This window comes from Lithobates pipiens, unplaced genomic scaffold (assembly GCF_037356315.1).
Source record: "Lithobates pipiens isolate NorthernLeopardFrog02 unplaced genomic scaffold, aLitPip1_a1.2 Scaffold_19, whole genome shotgun sequence".
Taxonomy (NCBI): Eukaryota; Metazoa; Chordata; class Amphibia; order Anura; family Ranidae; genus Lithobates; species Lithobates pipiens.
The window spans coordinates 10,332,851-10,360,816 of record NW_027507764.1 but is presented as its reverse complement, the minus strand read 5'-3'; the positions used below and the strand labels follow the sequence as shown (position 1 = coordinate 10,360,816).

Sequence of the window (27,966 nt, the reverse complement as noted above, 5' to 3'; positions counted from 1 at the left end):
ATGAAGCTGAAGTCGTCGGGCTCGTGTACGTCGTTGGAATGGAATGGGCTCAGGTAAGAAAAATGGGGGGGGGGGGTGCTGCAGCACAGGTTTTTCACCTTAATTCATAGGGTGAAAAACCTGGAGACTTTACAATCCCTTTAAATAAAATAAAATATAAAAAATAAAAATACTATTTTTATTTCATTTTTATTTGATTTTATTTTTTATTTCATTTTTAGGGTTTTGGTATAACCTTCAGTTTTTGCAGCAGTATACGCTTTATTTATTGGTGCAGGGATATCTCTATTTTTCTTTACAATGCCTTTAAATAAAATAAAAATAGTATTTTGATTTTTTATTTCATTTTATTTTATTTTTTTGATATGATTTTAGGGTTTTGGTATAACCTTCAGTGTTTGCAGAAGTAGGCGCTTTATTTAGTGGCGTGGGGATATCTCTATTTTTCTTTACAATCACTTTAAAAAAAATAAAAATCGAATTTTTATTTTTTTATATTTTATTTAATTTTTTTTTTTTTTAATTTCATTTTTAGGGTTTTGGTATAACCTTCAGTGTTTGCAGCAGTATACGCTTTATTTAGTGGCACAGGATATCTCTATTTTTCCTTTACATTCCCTTGAAATAAAATAAAAATTGTATTTTTAATTTTATATATTTTATTTTAATTTTATTTATTTTTTTATTTCATTTTAGGGTTTTGGTATAACCTTCAGTGTTTGCAGAAGTAGGCGCTTTATTTAGTGGCGTGGGGATATCTCTATTTTTCTTTACAATCCCTTTAAATAAAATAAAAATTGTATTTTTATTTTTTATATTTTATTGTATTTTTATTGTATTTTTTATTTTTTTATTTCATTTTTAGGGTTTTCGTATAACCTTCAGTGATTGCAGCAGTATACGCTTTATTTAGTGGCGCGGGGATATCCCTTTAAATAAAATAAAAATAGTATTTTCCGTCTCCACTGCTAACGACAGCTCCGGTAAGCAGCGGAGACCACCGGGGAGCGGAGTCGGAGGGGGGGGGGGGGGGGGTTGGGGCCACAGAGACCACGTTTATCTGAAAGCTTTAACCCTGGGAATCAACGTCAAACAGCCGCCGCATAATGACGGCGGGCGGTCAGTAAGTGGTTAATGAACTGCAAAGTAAGAAGAAGGATGCGATGAAGGATTGTTACTCTTCGGGGGGGGGGGTTTATGAAGGTTGGGTGTCCTCTATTAGTAGAAAATAATTTGCCACGGCCCATGCTGAAAAAGAAGACGACGACGACTACTGGGACTCTGTATTCTGCTCCAAAAATGTTTTTGGAACTGATGGCTTCAAAACTGTAGGGCATTGCAAAGGTGAGGAGTGCAAAGAAAAATGCATGGTGCCTACTGTGACACATGGTGGTGGCAGCGTCCTTCTCTAGGGCTGCATGAGTGCTGCTGGTGTTGGGGAGCTGCATTTCATTGATGGGATCATGAATTCACAGATGTACTGCTCTGTATTGAAAGAGAAGATGCTGCCATCACTCCATGCCCCTGGTCGTCATGCCCTTTTCCAACACGACAACGATCCAACACACATAGACTATATTGTCAAAAGTATTGGGACGCCTGCCTTTAAACACACATGAACTTTAATGATCTCTCGGTCTTAGTCTCCGTAGGGTTCAATATTGAGTTGGCCCACCCTTTGCAGCTATAACAGCTCTTCTGAGGACTTTGATGTGAAAGGGGGAGAACTGAACTCTGATGGAAAGTATTTGGGGGGGGGCATTGAGGACCCTGATGTGAAGGGTGGGGACTGGAAGACCCTGATGTGAAGGGTGGGGACTGGAAGACCCTGATGTGAAGGGTGGGGACCGAGGACCCTGAAGTGAAGGGTGGGGACCGAGGACCCTGAAGTGAAGGGTGGGGACCGAGGACCCCGATGTGAAGGGTGGGGACGGAGGACCCTGATGTGAAGGGTGGGGACGGAGGACCCTGATGTGAAGGGTGGGGACTGAGGACCTGCCAAATTCCATGATGAGGGAACAGGGGGGTTTGGCTGACAATCTGTGTCTATGGACGGCTTGCGGTTGTGCCTGCACGGGTGCCATCATAGGAAGTGGCATCTTATGGTGGTACACCAAGGAAGAGGAGGAGCCAGGAGCGCCAGCGGGAGACCCCAGAAGAGGAGGAGCTGCTGTGTGCAGTTCTATTGCACAGAGCAGGTAAGTATCACATGTTTGTTATTAAGAAAAATAGACGTAATCACTTGCCAAATGTTTTTTGCCTTTATCTACGATTAAGAGAGTTAAATGCTGAGAGTGCCCCCCAGAGCACCGAGACCCCCCGCCCCCCGGAGCACCGAGACCCCCCGCCCCCCGGAGCACCGAGACCCCCCGCCCCCCGGAGCACCGAGACCCCCTCCCCCCCGCCTCTGGATCTTCAGAGAGGAGCAATGGGTTCTCTTAGCATAACCTCTAGTGGATGCACAGTCATCGTTCTGCATCTCCCTCGGCTCAGCTGGGAGTGCCGCACACTTTCCTATATTTATTATTTCTGAAGCAGCCGAGTCCATAGAGAACAATCATTTATAGAACGTTTTGTTCTTAGAGGTTGCTGCAAAACCATTTCCTGAATAATGACCCCCCCCCCCCCCCCCCCAACCGATCAATGTATTAAAAAAATATATATAGACTCACCAGCCACTTTATTAGGCGTTCAATTGCTTGGTAACACAAATTGCTAATCAGCCAATCACAGGGCAGCAACTCAAGGAATTTAGGCATCTAGATGTAGTGAAGACGACTTGCTGAAGTTCAAAACGAGCATCAGAACGGGGAAGAAAAGGGACTGAAGTGACTTTGAACGTGGCATGGTTGTTGGGGGGCAGACGGGCCGGTCTGAGTATTTCTGGGATTTTCACACACGACCTTCTCTCTGGGTTTACAGGGAATGGTGGGGAAAAGAGAAAATATCCAGTGAGCGGCGGTTGTGTGGAGGAAAATGTCTTGTTGAGGTCAGAGGAGAATGGGCAGACTGGTTCCAGATGATAGAAAGGCAACAGTAACTCAAATAATCACTCGTTACACCCAAGGTATGCAGAATACCATCTCTGAATGCACAAAACAACCAACCTTGGAGCAGATGGGCTACAGCAGCAGAAGACCACACCGGGCGCCACTCCTGTCAGCTAAGAACAGGAAACTGAGGCTACAATTGGCACAGGGTCACCAAATAGAAGATTGGAAAAACTTTGCCTGGTCTGATGAGTCTGGATTTCAGCTCCGACATTCAGATGGTGGGGTCAGAATTTGGCGCAGGGATCCATCCTGCCTTCTATCACCGGTTCAGGCTGGTGGTGGGGGTGTAATGGTGTGGGGGATGGGATATCACTGGTTCAGGCTGGTGGTGGTGGTGTAATGGTGTGGGGGATGGGGTATCACCGGTTCAGGCTGGTGGTGGGGGTGTAATGGTGTGGGGGATGGGGTATCACCGGTTCAGGTTGGTGGTGGGGGTGTAATGGTGTAGGGGATGGGATATCACCGGTTCAGGCTGGTGGTGGGGGTGTAATGGTGTGGGGGATGGGAGATCACCGGTTCAGGCTGGTGGTGGGGGTGTAATGGTGTGGGGGATGGGGTATCACCGGTTCAGGCTGGTGGTGGGGGTGTAATGGTGTGGGGGATGGGGTATCACCGGTTCAGGCTGGTGGTGGGGGTGTCATGGTGTGGGGGATGGGATATCACCGGTTCAGGCTGGTGGTGGGGGTGTCATGGTGTGGGGGATGGGATATCACCGGTTCAGGCTGGTGGTGGGGGTGTAATGGTGTGGGGGGATGGGATATCACCGGTTCAGGCTGGTGGTGGGGGTGTAATGGTGTGGGGGGATGGGATATCACCGGTTCAGGCTGGTGGTGGGGGTGTAATGGTGTGGGGGGATGGGGTATCACCGGTTCAGGCTGGTGGTGGGGGTGTCATGGTGTGGGGGATGGGATATCACCGGTTCAGGCTGGTGGTGGGGGTGTAATGGTGTGGGGGATGGGATATCATTGGTTCTGGCTGGTGGTTGGGGTGTAATGGTGTGGGGGATGGGGTATCACTGGTTCAGGCTGGTGGTGGGGGTGTAATGGTGTGGGGGATGGGGTATCACTGGTTCAGGCTGGTGGTGGGGGGTGTAATGGTGTGGGGGATGGGATATCACCGGTTCAGGCTGGTGGTGGGGGTGTAATGGTGTGTGGAGATATTTTCTTGGCACACTTTGGACCCCTTAGTACCAATTGATCATGGTTTAATCACCACGGCCTACCTGAGTATTGTTGCTGGCCATGTCCATCCCTTTATGACTACAGTGTCCCCGTCTTCTGATGACTCCTTCCAGCGGGATAATGCACCATGTCACAAAGCTCCAATCATCTCACCATGAGGTCCCTGTACCCCAATGTCCTCATGTCACACATCTCAAGATCGGCATCATGGATGTGCAGGAGACAAATCTGCAGTAACTGTGTGATGTCATCAGGTCACTATGGAGCAAAATCTCTGAGGAACGTTTCCAACACCTTGCTGTATCTATGCCACCAAGAATGAAGGCCAAAGGGGGGGTCCAACCTGCGACTAGCGAGGTGGACCTAATAAAGTTCCCGCTGAGAATATACATACAGAAGCCCTTTTTGCCTAAAGCTCACTCTGGAAACGTGAGAATTACCCCATGCGCTTGAGCTGCACCCACACTGCAAAGGTTCATCTAGGTGCTCTTCTAGGACTGGGGACAATCCACCACTAGACCGCTCCCTGCAGAGTCTTCTCCCCTGGGCTCCGGAGGTCTACCAGCCCTGACATTATCAAGACCAAAGTAAGGTCCTTAGCCCTACATTGATGTGATGATACCAAAGGGACAGTCCACCGCCGGAGCATGGGGGGGGAGGACTGTCTGCTGGGGAGCGAAGATCAGGTAAGTAAAAGTTCTTTTACGCCCCCCCAGACTAAACAAGTGATGAACACTTGTAGAGCGGGGTACAGCCCCACTGCAAGGGGGTAGTTTATATACGTTTCCCAAGGTTGGCCTTCAACTAAAGCTTCAGGTCATGTGACATTGCCGTCCCGAGTCTCCATCTCACTGCCTGCATGATGCGGCCGCTTTCTATTTCGCTGAATACAATACAAAAACTTTCCAGCACAAATACCAGTTAGGCAGCAGAATGGGCCACCCAGCAGCGGGGTCCTCTCAGGATCCAGAAGAGGAGAGTGTTGTAATTGCAATGGAGTTCGTTGGGGACCAGCCAGCGAGGGAGTATCTATAGCGCTAAATTACCGGTGCCTAGCGCCTGAAAATGATGGCGGGGGGGGACTTGAGGGGGAATTAGGCGAGTAGACTGCACAAATGCGCACTGCCTTTTGCAGACACGGGCGAGTGCCATTAAAGAAAAAAAAACATGGCCATGTTTTTTTGGTGGAGCAATCCTTTTACCTTTGGGAGTGTGTCGCAACAGACAAGTATCAGTGGAGTGATGCCGCGTACACACACGACCGGAATTTCCAGCAGACTAGATCCGCCGGTCTTGCCGACGAACTTTCGGCGGAGTTCTGATGGACTTTCCGAACAAACGGACTTGGCCGCACACAAACGGACTAAGTCTGTTCGAAAGTCCGTTCATTTTGAATGTGATGACATAAGACGGGACTAAAAAGGAAGTTCAATAGCCAGTAGCCAATAGCTTCCCTTGCGCCGTATTTGGTCCATAGGACTAGCATACAAATCAACGGTTTTCCCGATAGGTATTGAGTCCGTCGGACAGATTTGAAACATGTTCTACTTCTAGGACCCCAAACTCACTCATTCATGTCTTCATGGACCTTGCTTTGTGCACCGGTGTGCAGTCATGTTGGAACAGGACGGGGGCCATCCCCAAACTGTTCCCACAAAATTGGGAGCATGAAATTGTATAAAATGTCTTGGTATGCTGATGCCTTAAGAGTTCCCTTCACTGGAACTAAGGGGGCCAAGCCTAACCCCTGAAAAACAACCCCCACACCATAATCCTCCCCCCCCCTCCACCAAATGATTCGGACCAGTGCACAAAGCAAGGTCCATAAAGACATGGATGAGCGAGTTTGGGGTGGAGGAACTTGACTGACCTGCACAGACTTGCAACCTCAACCCGATCTAAACACCTTTGGGATGAATTAGAGCAGAGACTGCGAGCCGGGACTTCTCGTTCAACATCAGTGCCTGACCTCACAAATGCGCTTCTGGTAGAATGGTCAAATCTTCCCATAGACACCCTCCTAAACCTTATAGACGGCCTTCCCAGAAGAGGTGAAGCTGTTACAGCGGCAAAGGGCGGAGCCAACTCAATATTGAACCCTCCGGACTAAGACTAGGATGCCATTAAAGTTCATGTGCGTGTAAAGGCAGGCGTCCCGATACTTTTGGCAATATAATGTATGGGGACGTCTTCTGACCGCTTGATTCTGGCGGTCAATATGATGCGGTAAGAGGGTGTGTGTGCAGATTGATGGTGGAGGAGACCTTCTCTTTTCAAGTGGGCTCATTTGGATCACTCAGGTACTTTTAATAATACCAATATTAATTAATAGTATTATTAATACTTTTAATAACCGATTTTAAAAACCGTCTCCTCATCTTTTTTTTTTTTCAACTGAAATGAATGGACTACCTTAAAACGTAACTTCACGGAAATGCATGGAACGCGCCAAAAACAACGGGCTCTGGTGTGAACGAGCCCTAAATTCGAGTCGAGTTTCTGGCTAAATCTCGCAGCTTTGCAAAACATCACCGGTGAGCTTCTCATTCCACGACTGGAGATTTACAAATAAAAACGCGTCAAGACTCTATTGTGGTTACCAAAAGTGGAGTCGGCAATGAAATGTATATTGAAGGTCACATGACACCATTCTATAGGCTGGTGAGAAGCAAAACACAAGTGCGTCCGCGGCCTCTCCTCTGGTTGTTTAGCCTCTACTTCCTAAAATAACCGTGGCTTGTAAATGAGGTGCGGGGGTCCGGCTTCCTGCCGCGCTCCCCTGAGTCTCCTGCGGGACAAAAGCCATGTTGGAGAAGATCGGTGTAAGGTTACCGCGAGCCCTCTGCCTCCAGCTGACACCATCTCTCTTTCTCTCTCTCTCTTGAAGGCAGTTAATTGGAAATTTTCATCGCTCTGTGTTGATGGCTGGGCCGGGAAGGGGGGTGGGGGTGGGGGGGGCCCATGGAGCAAGACATAAATGAAGAACAACATTAACATGTGTTTTCCCATTACAGCAGAGGCCATGGAGAGGGCTGCCTACCGTACGTATCCTTGGGTGACTTCGATGTAATCCTTCTCATCTCCAAAATTCTAATCATCTGAATAACAAGCTCTGACGGGGACGCGTTTCACATTTTCTAGGTTTTGATTTAAACCCTCTCAGGTCTTCTTGAACTTAAAGGGGGTGGGGGGGGCTATTAATATGGATCGACTTTCTGCTCGGCCGCAGTTTACTTGCCAGTTCATTATGGGAAATTGCGACCGACTAATCAGGCCGGCAAATCAGTGAAGAGAGGATTTTGGGGGGGGGTCTGCTGCGCCGTACAAATGGGGGTTTGTTGGGTCTGCGGAGAACCAGTTTCCTAAATTCTGTGATTCTTTACGTATCAGAAATTATTTGGCTTAGAAAAAAAAAAAACAGACCAATCCCATCATCACATCAATTTGAAGTTAAAAAAAAATAGTTAAAATTGAGGAAATTAGCAAAAAAAGAAAAAATAAAACAAAATGGCTTTGGTCTCATTAGTGTAAATATCTTGGAAAGAAAGAAAAGAAAGGAAAGAAAAGAAAGAAAGCAAAGAAAAGAAAGAAAGCAAAGAAAAGAAAAGAAAAGAAAAGAAAAGAAAAGAAAAGAAAAAGAAAAGAAAGAGAGAAAGAAAGAAAGAAAGAAAGAAAGAAAGAAAGAAAGAAAGAAAGAAAGAAAGAAAGGAGGCAAAGAAAGAACGAAAAGAAAGGAGGCAAAGAAAGAACGAAAAGAAAGGAGGCAAAGAAAGAAAGAAAAGAAAGGAGGCAAAGAAAAGGAAAGAAAGAAAGGAAAGAAAGAAGGGAAAGAAAGGAGGGAAAGAAAGAAAGAAAGAAAGAAAGGAAAGAAAAGAAAAAAGAAAAGGAAGGAAAGGAAGGAAAGAAAGGAAGTGCGGCACATCCAGAACTTCCGATTGTTATCTTTGTGAAACAAAATAAAAGGCAAAGACACCAAACTGTGGTCATGTAGACGCGTTTCACACACACATCTTGTGCTTAATCATGATTAAGCATACGATGTATGTGTGAAACACGTCTGTGACCACAGTTTGGTGTCTTTTGTGTTCATCTTTGTGAAACAAAATAAAAAGCAATCAGAAGTTCTGGATGTTCAACCAAGTTCAAGTTCAACCACTTCCCGCCCAAGGACATCATAGGACGCCTGACTTTCAGTGGGAATATCTGAATGATGACTGCAGCTACAGGCATCATTCAGATATCCTTGTTTTCAGCCGGCGATTCTGGGCAGCATAAGAATGATCAGAGTGTCAGTTCTGCCGTTTGATCATTCTTACAGGACAGGACAGGACAGGACATCCCTCCCCTCCCCTCCCCCCCCCCCCCGCTGCCATCCTATGCTTCTCCGGGGTCTCCCGTGCCATCGCCGCCCCCAGACGACAACCATAGAGATCTACGGTCATCTCGATGACCGTTGGAGGCCTGGGTGCAACGTTATGACGTCACGTCTGGGCTGCAGCCGTAAACAAAGCCATGATCGTGGCTGGCAAGCATGAGATTGTGGATTTTTTTTTTTCCAATCTCATGCTTTCCAGCCTGGAGGAGAGATTGACCCCACATCTCTCCATAAAGAGGACCGATCACAAACAATTCCTATTACAAGGGATGTTTACATTCCTTGTAATAGGAATAAAAGCGATCAAAAAATAAATAAAAAGAAATGTAAAAGAAAGTGAAAAAAAAAAAAAATATTTAAAAACGCCTCTGCTCCCAGTAGCTCGTGCTCAGAAGGGAACCCACACGTGTTAGTCCCACCCACATATGTAAACCCCGTTCAAACCACCCTTGTGCGGTATCGCCGCGTGCGTTACAGCACAAGCAACAATTCTAGCCCTAGACCTCCTCTGTAACTCTAAAAATCGAACCTGTTTAAAGCATTGCCTATGGAGATTTTTAAGTACCAAAGCTTGGCTTTATTCCATGAGTGTGCGCAATTTTAAAGCGCGTCATGTTGGGTATCTCTTTACTCAGCGTAACATCATCTTTCACATTATACAAAACAATTGGGCTAACTTCACCGTTTTATTATTTTTTAAATCATGAAACAGTTTTTTCTCAAAAAAAAAAACGCGTTTGAAAAATTGTTGCGCAAACACCTTGCAAGATAAAAAGCTGCAATGACCGTCATTTTATTCCCTAGGGTGTCTGCTAAAATATATATATATATATATATATATATATATATATATATATATATATATATATATATATATATATATATATATGTTTGGGGGTTCTGAGTAATTTTCTAGCAAAAAAAATGATGATTTTTACATGTAGGAGAGGAGTGCCAGAATAGGCCCGGTATGGAAATACACGACTATTCCAAGTTTTTTTTTTTTTTTTTAAGAAACTCTTTAATAAATATATACCGTATATAGTAGGGTTGCTCCTATACCATTTTTTAAAAGGCGAGTACGAGTGCCTACGATCAAGAGCTCACCAATACCTTTTACGGTATAATTTGAGCCCATACAAAAGAACGGGCTTAAATTGCACTGCAAAGAATCGCACTCGATACGAATAGGAATGCGATTTCTATCCGAATCATGTGCTGCTTCCCCCCCCCCCCAACTCCTGTGTGAGCCCATTTAGAAATCACTAAAAAGTGGTTGTAAAGGCAGAAAGTCCATTCTATGCATTCAAATAAAAAACATTCTGTGTGCAGCAGAATGTAGAACCCCCCCCCTCAGCCCTCCTAATGGCCCATCTTGATCCAGCCATGTCCACGAATGCCTCCGGTGTCTGGGACTCTCCCTCCTGATTGGCTGAGGCACAGCAGCAGTGCCATTGGCACCCATTGCTGTTAATCAACATCAGTTAGCCAATGAGGAGAGAGAGGGGGCGGGGGCCAAGCCTCCTTGTCTTAATGGACACATGGAGCAGCGGCTCGGCTGCCCCCCATAGGAAGATATTTGCTGTGGGGGGAACTCGACAGTAGGGAGGGGCATGGAGCTCCAGCCAGTGACCCGAGATGAGGAGGATCGGGGGGCCGCTCTGTGGAAAACCATTACTCAGAGGAGGCAAGTATATAACATGTTAGTTATTTTTAAACAAAAAAAAAAGACTTTAGTATTACTATAAATGATTCAGATCATCAAATGTTAATATTACCCAAAGAAAACCGGAGCAAAAACAAAATGCAGATTACACAAAGATAACCCCAATGTAAATACAAAATGCAGTTTTTTAATGATTTCATTTATTTGCCACTTCAGCCCCGGAAGGATTTACCCCCCCCTTCCTTAAAGGGGAGGTACCTGTATGCCCTTTTGCCCACCAGTGCCATTCTGCCGACGTATAACGGCGTGCACTGCTCGGCAAGATGTAAAAAAAGCTGTCCAAACCTGCCTGGCCCTATGTGATAAAGTAATTGCCCCCCTAAACTTAATAACTGGTTACGCCACGCTTGGTGGCAACAAATGCAATCAAGCGTTTGCGATAACTGGCAATGAGTCTTCCCCATCACTGTGGAGGAATTTTGGCGCACACTTCTTTACAGAATTGTTTTAAATCAGCCACATTGGAGGGTTTTCCAGCATGAACGGCCTGTGTAAGGTCATGTCACAGCATCTCAGTTGTGTTTAATTCCAGACTTTGACTAGGCCACTCCAAAACATTCATTTTTGTTTTTTTGAGCCATTCAGAGGTAGACTTGCTGGTGAGTTTCGGATCATTGTCCTGAGGCATAACCCAAGTGCGCCTGAGCTTGAGGTCAGGAACTGATGGCCGGACCTTCTCGTTGCTAGATCATGAATGACACATATTTTGGAAAGCTGAGTTCAATTTCACTTGCCGCACCCAGTCCTGATTACTGCCAGACCTGTTGAATCAGGAAATCACTTAAATAGAAGGTGTCTGACAAAGTGAAGCACGCTAAAAGATCTCAAAAAGCCGCACATCATGCCGCCATCTAAAAGTCCATGACAGATGAGAAACATCACTGACGTATCAGTCTGGAAAGGGTTACAGAGCCATTTTTTAAGGCTTTAGGACTCCAGTGAACCAAGGTGAGGGCCATTATCCACCAATGGAGAAAACTTGGAACAGTGGTGAACCTTCATAGGACTGGCCGGCGAACCAAAATTACTAGAGAACAATGATGACTCCTTGAGGAGGTCAATGGTGAACCTTCCCAGGAGTGGCCGGCCAACCAAAATTACTAGAGAACAATGATGACTCCTTGAGGAGGTCAATGGTGAACCTTCCCAGGAGTGGCCAGCCAACCAAAATTACTAGAGAACAATGATGACTCCTTGAGGAGGTCAATGGTGAACCTTCCCAGGAGTGGCCGGCCAACCAAAATTACTAGAGAACAATGATGACTCCTTGAGGAGGTCAATGGTGAACCTTCCCAGGAGTGGCCGGCCAACCAAAATTACTAGAGAACAATGATGACTCCTTGAGGAGGTCAATGGTGAACCTTCCCAGGAGTGGCCAGCCAACCAAAATTACTAGAGAACAATGATGACTCCTTGGGGAGGTCAATGGTGAACCTTCCCAGGACTGGCCGGCCAAGCAAAATGACTCCCAAGAGCACGACGAGGACTCATCCAGGAGGTCATAAAAGAACCCAGAACAACATCTAAAGAACCGCAGGCCTCACTTCTTCATGATTCACCAGTAAGAGACTGGGCAAAAATGGCCTCAATGGAAGAGTTCCAAGGCCACTGCTGACCAAAAACAACACAAAGCTTCATCTCACATTTGCCTAAAAACAATCTGGATTATCCCCAAGACTTTTGGGGTAAATATTCTGGGGACTGATGAGACAAAAGTTGAACTTTTTGGAAGGTGTGCGTCCCGTTACATCTGGCGTAAAACAAACACAGCATTTCATAAAAAGATCATACCAACAGTCAGACATGGTGGTAGTAGTGTCACGGTCTTGGGCTGGATCATTGATGGAACCATGAATTCTGCGCTCTACGAGAAAATCCTGAAGGAAAATGTCTTGCCATCAGTTTCTGACCTCAAGCACACTTGGGTTACACAGCAGGACAATAAACCCAAACACACCAGCAAGTCCACCTCTGATTGACTTAAAAAAAAAAAAAAACTTTTGGCATGGCCTAGTCAAAGTCCAGACTTAAATCCAATTGAGATGCCATACCATGACCTTAAACAGGCCGTTCATGCTGGAAAACCCTCCAATGTGGCTGAATTATAACAATCCTGCAAAGAAGAGTGGGCCAAAATTCCTCCACAGCGATGTGAAAGACTTATTGCCAGTTATCGCAAACGCCTGATGGCAGTTGTTGCCGCCAAGGGTGGCGCAACCACTTATTCGGTTTAGGGGGCAATAATTTTTTTCACATAGGCCAAGGCAGGTTTGGACAGCTTTTTGCACAGCTTGCCGACCAGTGCACGCTGATATACGTCAGCAGAATGGCACTTGTGGGCAAAAAGACATACAGGTACCTCCCCTTTAAGGAAGGGGGGGGGGGGTAAATCCTTCCGGGGCTGAAGTGGCTAATAAATGAAATCATTTAAAAACTGCATTTTGTATTTACTCTGGGGTTATCTTTGTGTAATATTAAAATTTGTTTGATAATCTGAATCATTTAAATGGAAAAAAACTAAATGTGGGCGGGGGCAAATCATTTTTCACAGCACTGTACAATATATACTGTATATATGTAAAGTGCTGCGTAAATTGATGGCGCTATATAAAAGCACCTGTAATAAATAAATAACGTTCTAGACTCCGTTTGGCTTAGAAAGTCCTTTCTATCCATTGATCTGATCAGTTTAATAGCCATTTGTCCTGGTCCATCCAGTTACAGGATCAGTACATACATCCATCAAAGCTCTCAGCTTTCTAAATAGAAAACGATCCTCTGCAGAGTCGTGATGTAATCTTACGAAGAACACCGACCACCAATTTAGTCCATAAAGTGGCCTCTTCCCACGCAGTATAGGGTGACAGGTCCACTTGTCTGGCTCCTCAGCCCCTTCTGTACCTCTCTCCATCCATCGGGATCTGCAATCCGAGTCTGGGCACAGCTGGCCGTGAAACCAGAAGAGGGTCCGGGGCTCTGATTTATGACCTCGGCCCCTCGCTCCATTCCAGATACTTTGCTCAGGAGCCTTCGCGGAGAGTTTTGGGTGAAGTGGAGGAGCTTAAAATGAGGCAGAGCACTTAGTAAACACTAAAGATAGACATCGGGTTCACCTCCAAAATTTTAAAAAACACCCTGCAAAAGACCCAAAAGCCGGAAATCTGCCGACAACGAAACCTTCCATGGAAGAAGAAGAAGGTGGTGTGAAGGCTGCAACAAGTCAGCTAACGAAAGCTGGGGCTTAAAGTGGTTGTAAACCCTTACAAACCACTTTGACCTACAGGTAAGCCTAGATTAAGGCGGCTTACCTGTAGGTCCAAGAAATATCTCCTAAACCTATACGGTTTAGGAGATATTTACCTGAAGACGTGCGCATGCGCGGGAGTGACGTCATCGCTGCTCCGGCGCTGTAATTCGCCGGAGCAGCGATGACGTCACTCCCGCGCATGCGCACGTCTTCAGGTAAATATCTCCTAAACCGTAGACCCACCAAGAAGATGGACGCTCGGAACTACAGGGGACAGCGGTGACTTCGCTGGCTCCTGTGTCAGGTAAGTGACACATAATGGACTACGATTCGATGCGATGCGATGCACAGTAGTCCATTATGCTTTACCTTTGCAGGGAATCAAAGAGGAAGTAAATCCATCAGGGGCTGGAAACCCATCAGGGGCTGGAAACCTTTGTGTTTTTTTACCTTAATACATCCTACGCATTAAGGTGAAAAAACACCTGGCGGTGACCGGCACCCCAAAACCCCCATCAAACCCCCCCCCCACATTTTGTTTACCTGAACCCTGGAACTTGTCCCACGGGCACGTGCTGTCTCTCTGCCCGGGGGTTCTCTGCTCTTGATTGGACAGATTGATAGCAGCGCAGCCATTGGCTCCCACGGCTGTCAATCAAATCCAATGACGTGGGGGTGGGGCAGAGTCCTGCATTCGACCTCTATGGACGCCGAATGCTGGACAGGGAGCCTGCCAGGTAACCCCCTCGGGAGAACTCTTCTCCCAGGGGGTTATCTGATGTGGGGAGGAGCCGCGAGAGCCGCCGAGGGACCCCAGAAGAGCAGGTTCGGGGCCACTCTGTGCAAAACGAGCTGCACAGTGGAGGTAAGTATGACATGTTTGTTATTTTTTTATTTTTTTTAACAAACCTCACTTTAAAGTGCTTGTAAAGGCTCAAGGTTTTTATGTAAAATACCTTCTGAGCGCAGCAGCACCCCCCCCCCCCCCAGCCCCTCTAATACTTACCTGAACCCCCCCTTGATCCAGCGATGTGCACAAAAGCAGTAGCTCTACAGGGTCTCTTCCTTCTCATTGGCTGAGATGAGACAGCAGCAGAAGCCGTTGGCTCCCACTACTGTCAATCACAGCCAGTGAGCCAATGAGAAGAGAACAGGGGCAGGGCCGAGCTGCGTTGTGTGTGTGTCCGGACTGACACCAGACTGCCTCTCAGCGAGGCGTCGAGAGCCTGAGCCGGCCGCTCCCGCCCCCTCCACAGCCCAGCACTCCAATGAGCGTGGGGGGGGCAGAGCAGAGAGCTGCTGCATGACATTCATCTATTCATTCATTACAAATAAATAAGTGAAAAGTGTGGGGGGGCATTTGTATGGTGCCCCCCGGAGTCAATACTTTGTAGAATCCCCTTTCCCTGCAATTACAGCTGCAAGTCTTTTTGGGGATGTCTCTACCAGCTTTGCACATCTAGAGAGGACATTTCTGCCCATTCTTCTTTGCAAAATATCTCAAGTTCTGTCAGATTGGATGGAGAGCGTCTGTGAACAGAAATTTTCATGTCTTGCCACAGATTCTCAATGGGATTTAGGTCTTGACTGTGACTGGGTCATTCTAATACATGAATATGCTTCGATCTGAACAAGCCTTTCTCAACCTTTTCAACACAGAGGAACCCTTGAAATAGTTCTCTGGACTCGGGGAACCCCTGCTAAAAATGTGAGACCTACAATCCATGATACATTAGTGTGATGGTCATTGGGAAGAATTACCTCCTTACAGATATCTAAAAAAGATTAATGGTGTCAGTGGGAACTTATCTGAGAGGCATAAATTGCCCAATGCTGAAGGAACCCCTAGCAACCTCTGGAGGAACATTAGGGTTCCACAGAACCCTGGTTGAGAATCACTGATCTAAACCATTCCATTGTAGCTATGGCTGTATGTTTCGAGTCGTTGTCCTGCTGGAAGGTGAACCTCCGCCCCGGTCTCGAGTCTTTTGCAGGTTTTCTTCTTAGATTGTCCTGTATTTGGCTCCATCCATTTTCCCATCACCTCTGACCAGCTTAGCTGTCCCTGCGGAAGAAAAGCATCCCCACCACATGATGCTGCCACCACCATGTTTCACGGTGGGGATGGTGTGTTCAGGGGGATGGGCAGTGTTAGTTTTCCGTTTTGCATTTAGGCCAATTTTGGTCTCATCTGACCAGATCACCTTCTTCCACATGTTTGCTGTGTCTCCCACATGGTTTCTCAGAAGTTGCAAACAGGACTTTTCATGACTTTCTTTCTCCAATGTCTTTCTTCTTGTCACTCTTCCATAAAGGGCAGATTTGTGGAGAGACGACTAATAGTTGTCCTGTGGACAGATTCTCCCCCCTGAGCTGTGGATCTCTGATGCTCCTCCAGAGTTACCATGGACCTCTTGGCTCTTCTCTGATGAATGCTCTCCTTGCCCGGCCCGGTCAGTTTAGGTGGACGGCCATGTCTTGGTAGGTTTGCAGTTGTGTCATACTCTTTCCATTTTCCGATGATGGATTGAACAGAGCTCCGTGAGAGGATCAAAGTTTGCAAGATTATTTTATAACCTAACCCTGATTTATACTTCTCCACAGCTTTATCCCTGACCTGTCTAGTATGTTCCTTGGTCTTCAAGATGCTGTTTGTTCAGTAAGGGTCTCTAAAAAAAAACCTTTGAGGGCTTCACAGAACAGCTGTATTTATACTGAGATTAAAATGACACACAGGTGGACTCTATTTACTAAATAGGCGACTTCTGAAGGCAATTGGTTCCACTAGATTTTAGTTAGGGGTATCAGAGTAAAGGGGGCTGAATACAAATACCCCTCCCCCCAACACTTTTCACATATTTGTACAAAAAAAAAAAATTGAGAAAACCAATTTATAATTTTCCTTCCACTTCACAATTATTCGCCACTTTGTGTTGGTCTATCACATAAAATCCCAATAAAATACATTTACGTTTTTGGTTGTAACATGACAAAATGTGGGTATTTTCAAGGGGTATGAATACTTTAAGGCACTGAATGCTGTCTTATAGGGAATAGGGGGCCGAACTGGAAGCAGGTCAAAAACCAGGTACCTGCCCCCCGAAAAGGTACCAAATGTGGCAGCGGAGGGAGGGAGGAGGCAGACGAGCAGAGCTTCCCCTTTTCAGTGGAGCTCCACTTTAAGTACTTCATCCCTACGGATAGCACAGCACATGCCCGGCTCTGTCCCAGGCTTGCCCATGCCAGCTGTACATAAGTTCTCTCTCGACACCAAGCCAAGGTCGGGTAAACCAAGAAAGATTGCAGCAACTGCCAGAAGATTTGTTCAGAATACAAAGAAAATCCCAACAGGTAACCTCAAGAGAAATACAGGCGGCTCTGGAAAAAGACAGTGTGTTTTTTTTTTTTCAAGGAGCACAACACAACAATACTTGAACAGCAATGAGCTGCATGGTCGAGGTGCCATAAAGAAGTCTTTACTGGGCCAATGCCACAAAAAAGCCCGGTTACTATTTGCCCGACAACACCTTGGCACGCCTAACAGCTTTTGGCCCACTGTAATCTGGAGTGACAAGACCAAAATAGAGCTTTATAGTCACATCCATGGTCAAATCCATAAGCGCTATGTTTGGAGAGGAAGAATACCATCCCTACTGTGAAGCATGGTGGTGGCTCCCTGATGTTTAGTGGGCATGTGAGCTCTAAAGTCATGGGGAATCTTGTGAAAATTGATGGAAGATGAACACAGCGTGTTATCAGAAAATACTGGCTGACAATTTGCATTCTTCTGCAGGAAAGCTGTGCATGGGGCGCTATTAGACGGTAAAGACCCTAAGCACAAGGTCCAGGTGACCCTCCCCCAGCACTCCCTGCCCCCCAGTAGTTTCAGCAGGTCCATGCTATAGCTGAAAGATGGCTACAGCACGGACCTCAAATGTTGGGCCTCAATGTATGTCCTCCCATTGTCAGGCTGCCCGCACACCCCATGGGGTGTGCTCTAAACGCTGATTTCTTAGGACTCAGTTGATCACAGGGCAGGGTAATGGGCCAATCACAGCGAGCCCTTTACCACAGGATCAGCTGTCAGCCAATGACAGCTGATTATGGAAGTAAACAGAAGCCGGTAACCGCCTTCTGTTAGAGGGACATCGGTCCCCTAAGTGCCAACTAGTGCTGCTAATCAGTGCCCTCCAGTGTTGCAAATCTGTGCCCACCAGGGCCACCTATCAGTGACCATGAGTACTGCTAATTAGTGCCCACCAGTGCCGCCGATCAGGACGGCCGATCAGGACGGTCGATCAGGACGGCCGATCAGTGGTACCGATCAGGGCGGCCTATCAGCGCCCATCAGTGTCACCTATCAGCGCCCAGCAGTGTCACCTATCAGCGTCCAGCAGTGTCACCTATCAGCGCCCAGCAGTGTCACCTATCAGCGCCCAGCAGTGCCACCTATCAGCGCCCAGCAGTGCCACCTATCAGCGCCCAGCAGTGCCACCTATCAGCGCCCAGCAGTGCCACCTATCAGCGCCCAGCAGTGTCACCTATCAGCGCCCAGCAGTGTCACCTATCAGCGTCCAGCAGTGTCACCTATCAGCGTCCAGCAGTGTCACCTATCAGCGCCCAGAAGTGTCACCTATCAGCGCCCAGAAGTGTCACCTATCAGCGCCCAGCAGTGTCACCTATCAGCGCCCAGCAGTGTCACCTATCAGCGCCCAGCAGTGTCACCTATCAGCGCCCAGCAGTGTCACCTATCAGCGCCCAGCAGTGTCACCTATCAGCGTCCATCAGTGCCACCTATCAGCGCCCATCAGTGCCACCTATCAGCGCCCAGTGCCTCCTATCACCGCCCATCAGTGCCACCTATCAGCGCCCATCAGTGTCACCTATCAGTGCCCATCAGTGCCACCTCACCAGTGCTTATCAGTGAAGGAGAAAAATTACCTGCTTGCAAAATACAAAATATGAAAAACGTTTTGTTTTTTCAAACTTTTTGGTCTATTTTTGTTCATTTAGCAAAAAATAAAAATAAAACACAGCGGTGATTAAATACCACCAAAAGAAATCTCTATTTGTGTGAAAAAAAATGATCTAAAAATGTCATTTGGGTACAGTGTAGCATGACCGCGCAATTGTCATTCAAAGTGCGACAGCGCTGAAAGCTGGAAATTGGCCTGGGCAGGGAGGGGGGTATAAGTGTCCAGTAAGCAATATCACCGAGATCTCAGATGTGCGATTCATGTAAGATGACCAAAGACTTGGCATGACCTGGAGGCATTGTGCCAAGACGAATGGTCAGCTCTACCACCTGCAAGAATTCGGGGGGCCTCATAGACAACTATGATAGAAGACTGACCGCTGTCATTGATGATAAAGGGGGCAAAACACAGGGTTAAGAACTAAGGGGATGCAAAAATTTTTGAACGGGGGGCATTTCATGGGTTTACTTGTTGCCATGTTTTGTTCTATGATTGGGCCGTTCATCACCTACAGTTACAGAATATGAATCCCAGAAGAAATACAAGAAATGGGTTTTGCCGGCTCGCTCGTGTTTTCTTTACAAATTGTCCATACTTTATATTATCAATTCTGGCAGGGGCGGGCGGGGGGTGGGGGGGGTGGGGGGGTGCAAACTTTTGAGCACAACTGTACATTAATTAAAGTAATAAATAAAATCAGATGAACTCAGAGAAGGAAGCCTGTGCGCACCTGTTCCACAACATCCAATGCGGAGATCATTATAAGATGCTAACGATGACAAGCAGTAGGGGGAAGGGTTAAAGGACATGACATGGCGAGGTGTCGGATGAATTAGGCTGGCGGGGTGGCCCCCTCCTTGTGGGGGGGGGGGTGAACGGTTCCACCTGTCACAGATTGGAGCATGAGAAAATAGGCAGGAATGAGCAGAATCCTGGCCGCTGAGACCCAATCCACCAACTGCGGTAAGAGAGAAGCTGCTAATGATTGCTGCTAGCTACAGGGATTATATCATCGCCTCCCCCCCGCCCCCACTTCTAGAGGACGAGAAGTGTCCTACAGAAACAGGGGCAGACCCGCAGCACTGACACCCGGCCGGGAGGGTAACCAACAGCTCCTGTAAACACGATACGCCATCTTTAAAAGGGACACTAACTTTTCTCAATCAGGGTGACTTCATTGGGTTTACAGGAATGAGGTTACAGTACCTGCAAGGGCCGTGTCCATGCTGCCCATGGCCTTGTAGCGGTGCTTGGGTGCACATACGTTTATCCACGGAAGTGCATGCGTTGGTGTACATCCCTCAGGTAGGGGCGTGCATACATGTCAAGGAGGACATTTAAACTGTTTACCTTATGGCAGCTACCTTGTTTGTTCTATTCCGACTTCTGCTTTATGTGCTTCTGACCCAGAGTGCCTGACTCTGCCTGTGCCTCCTCTTCCTGTTGAAAAACTCTGCCAGTTCCCGATGACCCATGCCGGATGCCTGCCCCGACCTCCACTAGGAAAACGACTACTCTTGGCTTGCTGCCTGCCTTGACCACCGTCAGGATATGGACGATCCTTGCTTGCTGTCTTGCTTTCTGCCTATCTTGACCAAGGTCTGGAAATTGACTATCGTTGCCTGCCACCTGTCTTGACCTCTGCCTGGAAACTGACTATCTTTGCTTGCTGCCTGCCTTGACCTCTGTCAGGAAACAAAATATCCTTGCCTGCTGCTTGTCTCGACCTCTGCCTGCGAACTGACCATGTTTGCTTGCTGCCCGCTTAGACCACTGCCTGGAAACTGACCATCCTTGCCTGCCGCTCTGTCAGCAAACTATCTTTGCTTGCCACCAGTCTTGACCTCTGCCTGGAAACTGACTATCCTTGCTTGCTGCCTGCCTTGACCTCTGTCAGGAAACTATCTTTGCTTGCCATCTGTCTACATCTCTGTCTGGAAACTGACCATCCTTTCCAGCCACCTGTCTCGACCCCTGCCTGGAAACACACTATCCTTACTTGCTGCCTGCTTTGACCCGTGTCTGGACACCGACTCTCCTTGCTCGCAGCCTGCCTAAACCTCTGTCTGGAAACAAAACATCCTTGCCTGCCGCTTGTCTCGACCTCTGCCTGGAAACTGACCATGCTTGCTTGCTGCCTGCTTAGACCTCTGCCTGGAAACTGACCATCCTTTCCAGCCACCTGTCTCGACCTCTGTCTGGAAACACACTATTCTTACTTGCTGCCTGCCTTGACCCATGTCTGGACACTGACTTTCCTTGTTCGCAGCCTACCCAGACCTCTGTCTGGAAACAAAACATCCTTGCCTGCTGCTTGTGTCGACCTCTGCCTGGAAAATAACCATGCTTGCTTGCTGCCTGCTTAGACCACTGCCTGGAAACTAACCATGCTTACCTGCCGCCTGTCTCAATCTCTGCCTGGAAACTCACTATCCTTGGTTGCTGCTTGTCTTGACCTGTGTCCTTGCCTGCTGCCTGTCTCGACCCCTGCCTGGAAACACACTATCCTAACTTTCTGCCTGCCTTGACCCGTTTCTGGACATAGACTCTCCTTGCTCCCAGCTTGCCTAGACCTCTGTCTGGAAACTAAATATCCTTGCCTGCTGCTTGTCTCGACCTCTGCCTGGAAATTGACCATCCTTGCCTGCCGCCTGTCCCGACCTATGCCTGGAAACTCACTATCTTTGGTTGCTGCCTGTCTTGACCTGTGTCCTTGCCTGCTGCCTGTCTCGACCCCTGCCTGGAAACACACTATCCTTGCTTGCTGCCTGCCTTGACCTGTGTCCTTGCATACTGCATGTCTCGACTTCTGTCAGAAAACAGGATATCCTTGTTTGCCGTATGTCTTGACCTCTGTCTGGAAACTGACCATCCTTGCTTGTTCCCTGCTTAGACTGCTGCCTTGAAACTGAGCATACCTGTCTGCTGCCTGTCTTGACCTCTGCCTGGAAACTCACTATCCTTGCTTGCTGCCTGCCTCAACCTGCGTCTGCAAACCGAATATCCTTGCCTGCTGCCTGTCTCGACCTCTGTGTGGAAAATAACTATCCCTGCCTACTACCTATCTTGACCTCTGACAAATCTTGCCTGCTGCCTGCCTCGATCTCTGCACCAGACCAATCTGCTTGCCCCTATTCTGTCTCCTCTGTCTATGAGATGGCAGAACGCACTGCACACCTTGTGTAGCAGATGTCTAATTTCAGCCATTGAGAATATAAAAAGTATTTTATACTGAGCCACTGGGAGTTCCCTTTAGTGGGCAATCTACAAATCACTTTATTTAAATGAGAATGTACTGGGAGAAATGTGAAGACTCCTACAGTAGAAGAGACTGCAAGAGACCACTTCCACAGTACAAGAGAGACAGCTAGAGACCACTTCCAAGATACAAGAGACCACTAGAGACCATCAAGGTACAAAAGACTGCTAGAGACCACTTCCAAAGTACAAGAGCTGGCTAGACTGCACTTTCAAGGTACAAGATACAGTTTCAGGCCACTTCCAAGATACAAGAGGCTGCTAGAGGCCACTATCCAGGTACAAGAGACTGCTAGAGGCCACTATCCAGGTACAAGAGACTGCTAGAGACCACTACCAAGGTAAAGGGAAACTGCTAGAGACCACTTCCAGTGTACAGGAGCTGGCTAGAAGCCACTTTCAAGGTACAAGATACAGCTAAAGGCCACTTCCAAGATAAAAGAGGCCACCAAGGTACAAGAGGCTGCTAGAGACCTCTACCAAGGTACAAGAGACTGTTATAGACCACTACCAAGGTACAAGAGACTGCTAGAGACCACTAACAAGGTACAAGATACAGCTAGAGGCCACTTCCAAGATAAAAGAGGCCACCAAGGTACAAGAGGCTGCTAGAGACCTCTACCAAGGTACAAGAGACTGTTATAGACCACTATCAAGGTACAAGAGACTGCTAGAGACGACTAACAAGGTACAAGATACAGCTAGAGGCCACTAACAAGGTACAAGATACAGCTAGAGGCCACTAACAAGGTACAAGATACAGCTAGAGGCCACTAACAAGGTACAAGATACAGCTAGAGGCCACTAACAAGGTACAAGATACAGCTAGAGGCCACTTTCAAGATAAAAGAGGCCACCAAGGTACAAGAGACTGATAGAGACCTCTACCAAGGTACAAGATACAGCTAGAGACAACTTTCAAGATACAAGAGACTGCTAGAGACCACTTGGGAGGGTACAGGAGACTGCTAGATACCACTAACAAGGTACAAGATACAGCTAGAGACAACTTCCAAGATACAAGAGACTGCTAGAAACCACTTCAGAGGGTACAGGAGACTGCTAGAGACCACTACCAAGGTACAAGAGCCTGCTAGAGGTCACTTCCATGGAAGAAGAGACTGCTAGAGACCACTTCCAGTGTAAAGGAGCTGGCTAGAAGCTACTTTCAAGGTATAAGACACAGCTAGATGCCACTTCCAAGATACAAGAGACTGCTAGAAACCACTTCAGAGGGTACAAAAGACTGCTAGATGTGACTTTCACTGTACAAGAGACAGTAAGAGGCCACTTTTAAGATACAAAATACAGTTAGAGACCACTTCCAAGATACAAGAGACCACAAAGGTACAAGAGATTGCTCAAGACCACTATCAAGGTACAAGAGACCACTTCCATGGAAGAAGAGACCGATAGAGACCACTTCCATGGAAGAAGAGACAGATAGAGACCACTTCCAGGGTTACAGGAAACTGCTAAAGACAACTTCCACGGTTATAACAGACTGCTAAAGACCATGGCTTGTTCCAAGAGACAGAGAGGCCTCTGCCAAGCTACAAGAGGCTATCACATTAATAGACTATTACAGATCCCTGACAAGTTATTATACACATAACTTCAACACCAGAAAGATTTCCTTCCCTGTGCAGATTGTTAGTAACCTTGTGATTGACACACCTCTGCCCCAGTACACAGCCAGGAAAGTCCCTACAACATTTCCACATCTCCCCTTCCCCCCTTCCCCATCTCACCTTCCTGTTCACTGGACAGAACTAATGACAACAAATGGTCTAACGAGCAGGCTGGAGGCTAATAAGTGTCACCGGTTTACTGCAAAGCTAAAAACAAGTGTCACCTTTCTGTCTGTGCAGCACGGTAGGGGGGGTGTGAATCACATAACTGGCTGAACAGGACTGTAAATCAGTGGTGGCCCTTGATCCAAGTGCCGAGCCCCCAATCTACATACGGGGCGCCGGACGCATGGATTCCAATGGGGGTTTTTTTTTTTAAACACGTGATTAGAGCCTGAGGCTTTAATTGGCCTTAGAAATGGGCGGGCTCAGGGCGCAGAGCACTGCTCCCCGAGCCTATCCACTTGTGTGACAAGAGCAAATTATTATTTGCTATTGTCTTCCTGGTTCTCCACCCGGGCCAATCAGGAAGCGTGGCCCGATTGGCTGGAAGTCTTAGGACTCCCAATTGTCTTTTAGGACACACTTCCTGTTCAGCCCAGGGCAGAACGGAGAGTAGAATGGCCCCGGCTCTTCATTCCCCCTGCCTCCTGTGTTAAGGTTAGTTCCCGTTGCCCACTTCTTGTCCGTCTAACGACCGGGGGGGGGGGGGGGGGGGTCATTGGTGTGCTTGTGGCAATCATTGCATTCCCGTCCGCCTCCCTGCAGGGGGGGTGCTTGTGGCAATTGCTGCCATCTGTCAGGGGGGGATGCCTTTAGTTTGCTTCCCCCCCCACCCCCCCCCCCCCAGATATTTAGCACCACCCGCCACTGCTGTATATCCTTCCACAGGTATGGGACTGAAGAACCGCCAAGCTTATTTTTTTTTTAAAACGCAAGCAATGCAAGTACCTGGATTCGAATTGCTCCTTTTACAATCCCTGTAGAGCAGAGCTTAGACAGGGAAAGGGAGTAGCAACACGAGAAGGCAATCTATTGTGCTAAAAACAGGGCACGCTGATAGGAGGAGAGAGCAGAGTGAGCTAGAGAAGATGAGCTCATCGATATGTTGCTTCTCTATTCGCTGTCCAGTCACAAACTGGGGGGAGAGACAAGACCTGTTAGTGTGTGACCTGAACAGCAGCAGAGTAAAACCAGGTCAGGACTGTGCTGCACAGCAGTGCCGTGTAAATGTCAGAACTGGATGGATGGAAGAAAAAAAAAAAAAACAGCTCCTATATATGAACTTCATCTGTATATTTAGCAGTTTGCTTGGAGTGAAGGGTACATTGACCCCCCCCAGGTGCCAGGTTTATTAGGACTGAGAGCGGCTCAGAGGGCGCAGGGACCCTGATACACAGGACATGCGATCCGCACTCCCTGCTCTCATCCAATAATCAGCAGCACAAGGAAGCCGCTGGATCATCTAATGATACCGAGACCTTATTTGTTGAATAAACATGACACCGGCTTCCTCATTCCCTCGTGTCACGGAGTCCGGCCCGACACTCGATCCGCCTGGCAGCCAGATAAATATATCCGCGCGCACTGCGGGCGATGCGCTCACTCCACATCTATGTCTTTAATTCGCCTTTAATTGCCCTGTCCCAACCGGCTCTGCGCAGACTATTAATATTTTTCCTCCATAAATCTGTGAAATAGAAGACTAGTTAAATGAAGAAAGCCAATTGAATATTTAATTACAGCTAATTATATCATATTAAACCACCACATCTATAAAGAACGCGCTCGCGGGATAAATCACGGCTGCCCGGACGGTTGCTTGGCTCCGGGCCATTAAAGGGACAGGATGGTAAAAAAAAATGCAAAAAATGATGCATCGGGTCTCACAGCTCACGATAAAAAGAGCACCTGTCATAATAATGAGGATGAGAGAGAAAATGAAGGAAGGAAGGAAGAAGAGGAGGACAAACGAAGGAAGAAGGAGGAGGACGAAAGAAGGAAGAGGACGTAAGAAGGAAGGAGGAAGAGGACGAAAGAAGGAAGAGGACGAAAGAAGAAAGAGGACGAAAGAAGAAAGAGGACGAAAGAAGAAAGAGGACGAAAGAAGAAAGAGGACGAAAGAAGAAAGAGGACGAAAGAAGAAAGAGGACGAAAGAAGAAAGAGGACGAAAGAAGAAAGAGGACGAAAGAAGGAAGAAGGAGGAAGGAAGGAAGGAAGGAAGGAAGGAAGGAAGGAAGGAAGAAGGAGGAGGAAGGAAGGAAGAAGGAGGAGGAAGGAAGAAGGAGGAGGAAGGAAGAAGAAGGAGGAAGGAAGAAGAAGGAGGAAGGAAGAAGAAGGAGGAAGGAAGAAGAAGGAGGAAGTAGAAGAAGTAGAAGTAGAAGTAGAAGAAGAAAGAAGAAAGAAGAGGAAGAAGGAAGAGGACGAAAGAAGAAAGAGGACGAAAGAAGAAAGAAGGAGGAAGAAAGGAAGGAAGGAAGAAAGGAAGGAAGGAAGAAAGGAAGGAAGGAAGAAGGAGGAGAAAGGAAGGAAGGAAGGAAGGAAGAAGGAGGAGGAAGGAAGAAGGAGGAGGAAGGAAGAAGAAGGAGGAAGGAAGAAGAAGGAGGAAGGAAGAAGACGGAGGAAGGAAGAAGACGGAGGAAGTAGAAGAAGTAGAAGAAGAAGAAAGAAGAAAAAAGATGAAGAAGGAAGAGGACGAAAGAAGGAAGAGGACGAAAGAAGGAAGGAGGACGAAAGAAGGAAGGAGGACGAAAGAAGGAAGAGAACGAAAGAAGGAAGAAGGAAGAGGACAAAAGAAGAAAGAAGGAAGAGGACGAAAGAATGAAGAAGGAATAAGAAGAAGAAGGAATAATAAGAAGAAGAAGGAGACGAAAGAAGGAAGAAGACGAGAGAAGGAAGAAGACGAGAGAAGGAAGAAGACAAAAGAAGGAAGAAGAAGGAGGAGGAAGGAAGAAGAAGAAGGAGGAGGAAGGAAGTAGAAGAAGGAGGAGGAAGAAGGAAGTAGAAGAAGGAGGAGGAAGAAGGAAGAAGAAGAAGGAGGAGGAAGGAAGAAGAAGGAGGAGGAAGGAAGAAGGAGGAGGAAGGAAGAAGGAGGAGGAAGAAGAAGGAAGAAGAAGAAGGAGGGAGGAAGAAGGAGAAGAAGTAGAAGAAGAAAGAAGAGGAAGAAGGAAGAAGAAGGAAGAAGAAGAAAGAGGACGAAAGAAGGAAGAAGGAAGAGGCCGAAAGAAGGAAGAAGGAAGAGGACGAAAGAAGGAAGAGGACGAAAAAAGGAAGAAGGAAAAGGACGAAAGAAGGAAGAGGACGAAAAAAGGAAGAAGGAAGAGGACAAAAAAAGGAAGGAAGGAAGAAGACGAAAAAAGGAAGAAGGAAGAAGACGAAAGAAGGAAGAGGACGAAAGAAGGAAGAGGACGAAAGGAAGAAGAAGGAAGAGGACGAAAGGAAGAAGAAGGAAGAGGACGAAAGGAAGAAGAAGGAAGAGGACGAAGGAATAAGAAGAAGGAATAAGAAGAAGGAATAAGAAGAAGGAATAAGAAGAAGACGAAAGAAGGAAGAAGACGAAAAAAGGAAGAAGACGAAAAAGGAAGAAGACCGAAAAAGGAAGAAGACGAAAAAAAGGAAGAAGACGAAAAAAGGAAGAAGACAAAAGAAGGAAGAAGACAAAAGAAGGAAGAAGACAAAAGAAGGAAGAAGACGGAAGAAGGAAGAGGACGGAAGAAGGAAGATGACGAAAGTAGGAAGAGGACGAAAGAAGGAAGAGGACGAAAGTAGGAAGAGGACAAAAGTAGGAAGAGGACAAAAGTAGGAAGAGGACGAAAGTAGGAAGAGGACGAAAGTAGGAAGAGGACGAAAGTAGGAAGAGGACGAAAGTAGGAAGAGGACGAAAGTAGGAAGAGGACGAAAGTAGGAAGAAAGGAAAAGGACGAAAAAAGGAAGAAGACGAAAAAGGAAGAAGACCGAAAAAGGAAGAAGACGAAAAAAGGAAGAAGACGAAAAAAGGAAGAAGACGAAAAAAGGAAGAAGACAAAAGAAGGAAGAAGACAAAAGAAGGAAGAAGACGGAAGAAGGAAGAGGACGGAAGAAGGAAGAGGACGAAAGTAGGAAGAGGACGAAAGAAGGAAGAGGACGAAAGTAGGAAGAGGACGAAAGTAGGAAGAGGACGAAAGTAGGAAGAGGACGAAAGTAGGAAGAGGACGAAAGTAGGAAGAGGACGAAAGTAGGAAGAGGACGAAAGTAGGAAGAGGACGAAAGTAGGAAGAAAGGAAAAGGACGAAAGAAGGAAGAGGACGAAAGAAGGAAGGAAGGAAGGAAGGAAGGAAGGAAGGAAGGAAGGAAGAAAGAAAGAGTACGAAAGAAGGAAGAGGACGAAAGAAGGAAGGAAGAGGACGAAAGAAGGAAGGAAGAGGACGAAAGAAGGCAAAAGAAGGAAGAGAGAAGGGGGAAGGGAGAAAGAGAAGGGAAAGGGAGAAGGGGAAGGGAAAGGGAGAAGGGGAAGGGAAAGAAAGGGAGAAGGGGAAGGGA

At 47.1% G+C, this 27,966-nt stretch overlaps 1 protein-coding gene across 1 annotated transcript; it reads left to right on the top strand.

The window, feature by feature from the left end:
- Positions 1–27,250, top strand: LOC143997904 (uncharacterized). Its single transcript, XM_077493726.1, has 3 exons — positions 1–53; positions 25,394–25,688; positions 26,966–27,250. The coding sequence occupies exons 1-3, from the start codon at positions 1–3 to the stop codon at positions 27,248–27,250; spliced, it is 633 nt and encodes a 210-aa protein (XP_077349852.1).
- The last annotated feature ends 716 nt before the right edge of the window (positions 27,251–27,966 follow it).

What these genes read in the sequence shown, in the direction of transcription:
- LOC143997904 (XM_077493726.1), top strand. Translation starts at nt 1, where the DNA reads ATGAAGCTGAAGTCGTCGGGCTCGTGTACGTCGTTGGAATGGAATGGG. An exon ending in TTGGAATGGAATGGGCTCAG is followed by an intron (nt 54 to 25,393) that starts GTAAGAAAAATG and finishes GAGAAAATGAAG; the next exon opens with GAAGGAAGGAAGAAGAGGAG. An exon ending in GAAGGAAGGAAGGAAGGAAG is followed by an intron (nt 25,689 to 26,965) that starts GAAGAAGGAGGA and finishes AAGAAGGAATAA; the next exon opens with GAAGAAGGAATAAGAAGAAG.